This window comes from Salvelinus fontinalis, chromosome 6 (assembly GCF_029448725.1).
Source record: "Salvelinus fontinalis isolate EN_2023a chromosome 6, ASM2944872v1, whole genome shotgun sequence".
NCBI lineage: Eukaryota > Metazoa > Chordata > Actinopteri > Salmoniformes > Salmonidae > Salvelinus > Salvelinus fontinalis.
In genome coordinates, this window is record NC_074670.1 from 57,360,910 (window position 1) to 57,370,584 (window position 9,675).

Here is a 9,675-nt window from a genome sequence, read left to right on the forward strand (position 1 = left end):
AGAACATGTCTTTGTTCCATGCTGTAGCACTATTGGACAACAGTGACCTTATTCAAGATATAGTGGTGTATTTATGAAACATTGATGATGTACCTGTCCACTGAATTTGTCTCTCTTCCACCATCTCCAGGTTTCCCCACCAGTCCATCCAGCCAGCTCCCGTCATGCAGCCCCTGAGTCACATGGGGGTCCACCCGGGCATGAGACCAAACCAGATGCTGGCCGAGCAGCAGCAGCAACAGCAGGCCCAGCAGCAACAAGCCCAGCAGCAACAGCAGCAGTACCTCAGACAGCAGGCACTCAGAGTATGCTTTGTCTAATTGTCTAAATACTACTAACAATCTCTAACACTACAGACCAACATGGAACAGTGGGTCAATACTATTGCAACAACACATGTATTGCTATTGCCACTCAATGTGCTATATATCTACATAACCACTTGAACATTCATTCAATGCTTTACCTGATGATCTAACACAGGTGTGGACAAATTTGTTTGGCTCTAGGGCCACATGGGGATTTCAAAATTCAACTGAGGGCCACACAGATTTTTTTTGGGGGGGGGGCGATTTTGTTGTTCAATCTATTTGCGTGCCAGAAAATGGGCTGTTATTTTAAAGAATATAGGTCCAATTTCTACATCCTTTCTATCTAGTTTTAGACATTCAAGCGACGCCTGGAGTTTTTTTGTAACCCAAAATAATCAACCCTAATAACATCCCATGGGCCGTTATTAGCCCACTGCTGCTCTAGTATCATAGTCAGTGTAGGAATTCCTGTATAGTTGTACTATGGTCTAACCCTGCTCTTTTCCTGTGTTTGTCCCTGGCCCTATAGGCCCAGCAGCAGGCTCAGCAACAACAACAGCAGCAGCAGCAGGCTCAGCAACAACAACAGCAGCAGCAGCAGGCTCAGCAACAACAGCAGCAGCAACAGGCTCAGCAACAACAACAGCAGCAGCAACAGGTTCAGCAGCAGCAGCAGCAACAGGTTCAGCAGCAGCAGCAGCAGCAACAGGTTCAGCAGCAGCAGCAGCAGCAACAGGTTCAGCAGCAGCAGCAGCAGCAACAGGTTCAGCAGCAGCAACAACAGGTTCAGCAACAGGTTCAGCAGCAACAACAGGTTCAACAACAGCAACAGGTCCAGCCCCAACAAGTTCAACAACAACAACAACAGCAGCAACAACAACAACAGCAGGTAGCGTCGGCCCAGCCCCCCGGTACCCAGGCTCAGAACCAGGCCCTGGGCATGCAGCAACCCATGGTACGTTCCACTTAGAGGGTTACGCTGTCAAATTACCCAGGGGTGGTTCCAAAAAGACGGATCAACTTAGCCAACTAACTGTCCTAAATATTCACATTTAACTTAATCTTTTTGAGAAATATAGACTTGAAATTAGCATGGTATAATTGACTTCACTACCAACGTGTATTCAAGTTTATCTTTCAAAATGAACCATAAAATGATATGTACAAAATTGTGTGTGTGTATACTATGTATGTGCAGTATCAGTCAAAAGTTTGGACACACCTACTCATGAATTGTAGAATAATAGTGAAGACTTCAAAACTATGAAAGAACATATATGGAATCATGTAGTAACCACAAAAGTGTTAAACAAATCAAAATATGTTTTATGTTTTAGGTTCTTCAAAGTAGACACTGTTTGCCTTGATGACAGCTGTGCACACTCTTGGCATTCTCTCAATCAGCTTCACCTGGAATGCTTTTCCAACAGTCTTGAAGGAGTTCTCACATATGCTGAGCACTTGTTGGCTGTTTTTCCTTCGCTCTGTGGTCCAATTCATCCCAAACCATCTCAATTGGGTTGAGGTTGGGTGATTGTGGAGGCCAGGTCATCTGATGCAACACTCATCACTCTCCTTGGTCAAATAGCCCTTACACAGCCTGGAGGTGTGTTGGGTCACTATCCTATTGAAAAACAAATTATAGTACCACTAAGTGCAAACCAAATGGGATGGTGTATCACTGCAGAATGCTGTGGTAGCCATGCTGGTTAAGTGTGCCTTGAATTGTAAATAATTCACTGACAGTGTCACCAGCAAAGCACCATCACACCCCCACCTCCATGCTTCACGGTGGGAACCACACATGCGGAGATCATCCATTCACCTATTCTGCGTCTCACAAAGACACAGCAGTTGGAACCAAAAATCTCCAATTTGGACTCAACAGACCAAAGGAGAGATTTCCAATGTCCATTGCTCGTGTTTCTCGGCCCATGCAAGTCTCTTCTTCATATTGGTGTCCTTTAGCAGTGGTTTCTTTGCAGCAATTTGACCATGAAGGCCTGATTCACGCAGTCTCCTCTGAACAGTTGCTGTTGAGATGTCTGTTACTTGAACTTTGTGAAGCATTTATTTGGGCTGCTATTTCTGAGGCTGGTAACTCTAATGAACTTATCCTCTGCAGCAGAGATCTTCCTTTCCTGTGGCGGTCCTCATGAGAGCCAGTTTCATCATAGCGCTTGATGGTTTTTGTGACTTGAATGAACTTTCAAAGTTCTTGACTGACCTTCTTGTCTTAAAGTAATGATGAACTGTCATTTCTCTTTGCTTACTTGAGCTGTTCTTGCCATAATATGGCCTTTTGACAAATAGGGCTATCTTCTGTATACCCCCCCTACCATGTCACAACACAACTGATTGGCTCAAACGGATTAAGAAGGAAAGAAATTCCACAAATTAACATTGACAAGGCACACCTGTTAATTGAAATGCATTCCAGGTGACAACCTCATGAAGCTGGTTGAAAGAATGCCAAGAGCGTGCAAAGCTGTCATCAAGGCGAAGGGTGGCTACTTTGAAGAATCTCAAATATAAAATATATTTTGATTTAACACTTTTGGTTACTACATGATTCCAAATGTGTTATTTCATAGTTTTGATGTATTCACTATTAATAGTAAATTAGAGGAAAAACCTTGAATGAGTCGGTGTGTCCAAACTTTTGACTGGTAGTGTGCATACATGCATACATACATACATATACATACATGCATATACAGTACCATAAAAAAGTATTTGCCCCCTTTCTAATTTTTACTATTTCTGCGTATTGTTGATACTGAATGTTATCAGATCTTCAACCAAAACCTTATATTAGATAAAGGGAACCTGGATAAAAGGTGAGCCACTTACATGGTACCGGTTATCCCTAACACAGAGTTGTCCGAAGTTACCTTGCTAACTCCTCAAAACACGTATGTAGTATAGGGCTCTGCTTTCTGGAACACCCCACAAGTCCAAAATCAAACCCTACCTCGCCTTGATCTATTTTCAAATATCACGCTGACATGAACAATTATTTGCTAGTCTATCTTTTCACTGAGGTTTGTTCAGTTTAAGGTTAGCGCACCCTGCTTACGTCCAGCCTGGTTTAGTCAAGGCATGGCTAGTGAACTGTGCCCCTCTAGGTTGGCACCAGCCATGTTATTGGATAGAGGTTTGAGTCAGCACGATATATCTCAAATAGATGTTATTCCTATATCAATAAGGATAATGTGGGTATAAGTAATTAGCAGGAAACTAACATATTAAAGATGGCTAGAGGAAACTCCTGCCTTATTGCCAGTTGGGGCCCTCTCACAGAGTACTGATATGAGATTCACTAGTACAAGACTGACAGACTGTAGCCAGACAGAAACGCATTAATAGGAATTTGTATCTTATAAATTGTCTGTTTTTTCCATTAAAAGTTCAACTCAAGTCAATTATTTTTGGGACAAGTTGCATATGCACAAAGGCCTAAATATTGTGTTTTTGGTCGGACAATCTTGTCAACGGTCTCAAACAGTGGTTCAATTTTCGGATTCTGAATATCTGACCTCTTTTGCCTCATCTTTTTTTGTAAATGTGTGCTACTGGAAAGGGACAATGAGTCCCAAGTCATGGTCACAGTATTTTTTTATTAGTTCATTCCTCTCAAATTAGGTTTGATGTGAAGTTATAGCCTGTACGTTCAACCACCGAAATGTGTGTGTGTGTGTGTGTGTGTCAGTTCCCACGACAGGGGATGCAGCAGACTCAGATGCAGCAGACTCAACAGCAGCAGCAGACCGCAGCACTGGTCAGGCAGCTCCAACAACAACTCTCAAGTAAGAAAGAGACTCATCATGTCAGTGTACCTTAGTGAGATCTGTTATAGCCTTGTACTAACCCCAGGGTCACATTCATCAGGCACCAAACAAGAAAATAAATCACTAAATATGATATTCTATTTTCACCATTTCCAGAAATTTTAGGTGTTGATAACAAGTGTGTTCTTTTCTTTTCCCCAGATACACAACCCGGACAGAACACCAACTCATATTACTGATAGTGCTTGTTGTATATTAGTGTGTGTGTGTGTGGAAGGATAGGGAGACCCTGTGTGTGGTCGTGTCCCCAGCCAGCCTGTAGATTGGCAGATAGATGTGTCAATGCCCCGCAGACCCCATATTTAGAGGTGTAGGCTCTTAGGAGGGAAAGGCTGCTATTGGCCAAGAAAGACGACCAGGCGGAAGAACCCACAACTCAACCAGAGGCCCAACATGCCATTCGAAAACCATCTCAACTTCAGTCATGTAATTTCGGAACATCCAAGGAGGGATTGTGCTGTGAAATATTATGATCATGGAGAATAATGGAATGGAAGAGTCTATGTAAAAAATAAGTACAAGAAATTATAAGAATAATGCAATTTTTTATTTTATTTCAATTTGTACAATTTTTCAGTTTAGTGTATTTCTCATTAAATATCATGTCAGTTTTTATGTCTTGTACTTGTGTTTGGTGCATTCTTTTCATCCTGACACAGCATTTTACTAATCAGGTTGTGAATAATCAGGATATTATTAATGATTTTGAAATACTATGAGTCATCATTATTATCCACTTATTGATTGTAGATAGTATTGTTTTCATTTTTTTGTGTAGTCAGGGTTCGCACAGGTCAGTGATTTGTTTTTGTTAAGTCAGAATTTTCTGATATGCATTCCAGAGGGATAGTCAGGGCATTTTGCATATTGGTCACTACTTGGAAATGAAATGATCAGAAAAATGTATTCTGTTCTTTTTCCACATTGCATTGCCCAGTGAGCTTTTGTCCATTGTCATGTACATTCTGTAAGGTATATGGAAAGTCATGGAATATTTTAGAAATGGGAACCCTGTTAGATATGTCGCTAAAACCAGGCAGTCCACTAATAAAAAATATCGAGGTTAGTCTTTTTTTCTTCATGCGAGCTTCTGAAAGGACTTTTGATCTAAAACCATGCCCCCGCTTCAACATCTTTATGACTTAACAGAGGCATGATGCTTTCATTGGACAGAGCAACAACAAAAAACTATGAGCAGCACGAAATACAGCAGACTTGTCACAGGGTTACTTGCGCTAACCAAAAAGGTATGATAACTATTGATGCGTCTCAAAAGACGCCCTATATAATGGTGCAGTACTTTTGACCATGGCGTATGGGCTCTGTTTATGCGTCTCAAAAGACGCCCTATATAATGGTGCAGTACTTTTCAAATGCGCCATTTTGGAAGCACCCTTTCTAAGAGCTTCCCAGGAGCCTCCAGAGGCCACATTTCGCTCTTTAAAAGCATCGCGGTGAGCTTCACATTTTGCAACAATACGGAGGGCTCCGTATAGCTCCGCATTGACATGATTATTTGCAGGTAGGTGAGGGCGGGAAGTCCTGTATAAACAAACACACACTCACTAACTTCACACCATCGCTGCACTGCTCCGCGAAGCGCAAGAAGTATGAATGTCCTGACTTCTGCAGAAGCTACATCACCATAAATGCTGCACGGCCAATACAGACAACAGATTGCCCATGCGGCGCATTTTACTGGCCATAAACTACCCTAATTACCAGAGACGGTGGAAACAAATGTCATGACCAGTGATGTACCCAGTGGAGGGGTAAACTCAGTTATGCACCTTTATTTTGTGAGTAGGATTTACATGGCCAAAAACAGACAGAGGTCCTGTTTAGAAATCCTTTATTTAGAAGAATTTAGATCATTGACGTTTCCATCTTGGCCATTGCTGTGCGAAAAGAGGGGATAGTGTAACAAACCATGCTAACTGTTAGATGATAGTATAATGTAGTGCACAGTAATAAGAAAAATTATTACTACTATTGGTTGTGGGTTTTTATTGTTATTAATATAATTTTCATGTAAATCATTGATGCTAAGGCTCTCTTTGTTGCATTTTATTTTGGTAGCGGTTAGTTTGTTCGTATTACGAACAAACTACTTCAGGGAGCAACGTCCCTGTCCTTCGTGAGTCCCAGGCTCAGCTGGCCCAGCTGTCAGTACCTGGTAATGCATCTAACACCAACAGTGTTTTTGCGCAAAATAGTATGCAGTGTCATCTGGATAAGTACGCAACAAAAGTTCAACATTCACCTTCTGCTACCATTTCTGTCAAACCTCTTCCATACAGTTTGACGAGTTAACAGTTGTTTTGAGCTTGGCACAAATCATGCTTCATTGACAGCATGGCCAGTGTTGAATGTTTACAATTTTAAACTTGGAAAAGAGACCCTTAATCTTAGACTTGGGACCACACAGCAACTCCATTGAAGAGCAGGCTAATGATTGCTTTGCAATGCTTGCAGTTAGCAGATATGTTTTATCTATAATTTCTCATCATTATTTCTATTCATTTGACAAGGATAAAAAATTATTTGACAGTAGATTGTCGACTTGATTCATGATGACTGCCAGCTAAGATTTTGAAAGTATGATGTTGACATGATCAGTCCAATGAAAGCTACTGTAGATATGTGATTTTAAGTCCTTTTATCTGTGTCCAATGACCTTGAGCCTTCTTGGATGGGCACTTCTAATGTAACTCTATGGCAGCACCCAAGAGGCTAGAATTTTAGAGCTCTGCCCTTAGACTTGGCGGTGACGTAGTGTCCCCATGAGTGACAACACTGAGCCAATCACGGCGCAACGCTCCATATTTTCTGTAGGCTTGCTCCACCACCACAGAAAGCACTGAGCTAGGCTGAAACACCTGCATTTTGGAGCTGCCTTACTCAAGAAAACAAAAGCGAACATGTTTGCATGCCGCTTAATTAACTCAATGATATATTTTTTACATTGTTTGCAAACAGATGTGACACGTATTAATGTCAAAATAACATGCAAAACAGGCTAAATGTAGGGCTCAAAACAGGTGGAGCTTTGCTCCCCGCTTGCCCTGAATGACGGGTCACCACTGCACGTCTATGAAGTTTTACAGATTTGTTGTGGATTCCACAAGAGCTGGGATAATCCCCACGACATCATGAGAGTCTACTCTACTCTCAGTCTACTCTCAACAGCAAACGGGTTGAAAAGAAGGATACATTGAATGTGGATATTGGTGATAAGGACAGCAATATGTTAGTAGAGCCATTTCGTATGTGAGGTGATTACATATGTAAATCATCTATGATACAAAACATAAATAAGTAATAATAATTGAAAATTATTTAAACTCTGTCATTTGGGCCAGGATTGCGTCAAATATCTATTTTAAACACTTTTGTAACTTGGGCTAGGATTCCATCAAAGATCTATTTTAAACTGTATTGTAACTTGGGCCAGGACTCCATTAACGATCTATTTTCGTCAAGCTTAATGCACTTGACTTTTAAAGGTATTTTAAAACTGCAGTATTTAGTGTGAACGCGATCTATTCGAACATCAGGGAAAATGCCTTTAAAATTTTAAAGGCAGATGCGCTTCTCGATTGCGACAACATACCTGTAATTGAAGCCTGGCCGTGACCAAATAAAGAGCAATAATGTTGTTCTCTGAAGAGAGGAGGTGGAGGAGGGTTAAGGGCCCGTACTGCTTGTGGCAAATAAAAGACTGTGCCACAAAGGAAGCCTTTTCATGGTTTTATTTGCAACCTTGCACAAACTACTACCAATGAAATGGCTTCTTTTGTGTAGTGTTTTACCCTGTGAACAGACCCTAAAATATTACATTTAAACCTTTATGTCAACTTGATGCATTTTATGCCTACAGACGTGAGTGGCACAGGTCAGTATTCATTTAGACAGGGTACCTTAGTGTTATTGGGCACAGGGACTATGGTGGTCTGCATGAAACATGTTGGTATTACAGCCTCAGACAAGGAGAGGTTGAAAATGTCAGTGAAGACACTTGCTAGTTGGTCAACGCATGCTCGGAGTACCCGTCCTGGTAATCCATCTGGCCCTGCGGCCCTGTGAACATTGATCTGTGTAAAGGTCTTACATCGGCTGCGGAAAGCGTGATCACACAGTCATCCAGAACAGCTGATGCTCTCATGCATGTTTCAGTGTTACTTGCCTCGAAGTGAGCATAGAAGTAGTTTAGCTCGTCTGGTAGGCTCGTGTCACTGGGCAGCTCTCGGCTGTACTTCCCTTTGTAGTCTGTAATAGTTTCAAGCCCTGCCACATCCGACGAGCGTCGGAGCCGGTGTACTATGATTCGATCTTAGTCCTGTATTGAGGCTTTGCCTGTTTGATGGTTCGTCGGAGGGCATAGCGGGATTTCTTAAAAGCTTCCGGGTTAGAGTCCCGTTCCTTGAAAGCGGCAGCTCTACCCTTTAGCTCAGTGCAAATGTTGCCTGTAATCCATGGCTTTTGGTTGGTGTATGCATGTACAGTCACTATGGGACGTCCGATGCACTTATTGATAAAGCCAGTGACTGATGTGGTGTACTTCTCAATGCCATCGGAAGAATTCCGGAACATATTCCAGTCTGTGCTAGCAAAACAGTCCTGTAGTTTAGCATCTGCTTCATCTGACCACCTTTTATAGACCTGTCTATTATCTATGCATAGTCACTTTACCCCTCACATTGACTCTGTACCGGTACCCCATGTACAGTCGTGGCCAAAAGTTGAGAACCAAATCAAATCAATTTATATAGCCCTTCGTACATCAGCTGATATCTCAAAGTGCTGTACAGAAACCCAGCCTAAAACCCCAAACAGCAAGCAATGCAGGTGTAGAAGCACGGTGGCTAGGAAAATCTCCCTAGAAAGGCCAAAACCTAGGAAGAAACCTAGAGAGGAACCAGGCTATGAGGGGTGGCCAGTCCTCTTCTGGCTGTGCCAGGTGGAGATTATAACAGAACATGGCCAAGATGTTCAAATGTTCATAAATGACCAGCATGGTCAAATAATAATAATCACAGTAGTTGTCGAGGGTGCAGCAAGTCAGCACCTCAGGAGTAAATGTCAGTTGGCTTTTCATAGCCGATCATTAAGAGTATCTGTACCGCTCCTGCGGTCTCTAGAGAGTTGAAAACAGCAGGTCTGGGACAGGTAGCACGTCCGGTGAACAGGTCAGGGTTCCATAGCCGCAGGCAGAACAGTTGAAACTGGAGCAGCGGCACGGCCAGGTGGACTGGGGACAGCAAGGAGTCATCATGCCAGGTAGTCCTGACGCATGGTCCTAGGGCTCAGGTCCTCTGAGAGAGAGAAAGAAAGAGAGAGAGAGAATTAGAGAGAGTATACATAAATTCACACAGGACACCGGATAAGACAGGAGAAGTACTCCAGATATAACAAACTGACCCTAGCCCCCCGACACATAAACTACTGCAGCATAAATATTGGAGGCTGAGACAGGAGGGGTCAGGAGACACTGTGGCCCCATCCGATGATAC

The 9,675-nt window shown here is 42.4% G+C and overlaps 1 protein-coding gene across 1 annotated transcript in view; it reads left to right on the plus strand.

Moving 5' to 3' along the window:
- LOC129858188 (mediator of RNA polymerase II transcription subunit 12-like) overlaps window positions 1-4,777 on the plus strand; it is a 45,968-nt gene extending 41,191 nt beyond the window's left edge. Inside the window, exons 41-44 of the mRNA XM_055927218.1 lie at window positions 131-305; window positions 841-1,266; window positions 4,024-4,120; window positions 4,304-4,777. Of these exons, the coding sequence (XP_055783193.1) occupies window positions 131-305; window positions 841-1,266; window positions 4,024-4,120; window positions 4,304-4,341 (736 nt within the window). The 3' untranslated portion in view covers window positions 4,342-4,777. The remainder of the gene's footprint in view (window positions 1-130; window positions 306-840; window positions 1,267-4,023; window positions 4,121-4,303) is intronic.
- The last annotated feature ends 4,898 nt before the right edge of the window (window positions 4,778-9,675 follow it).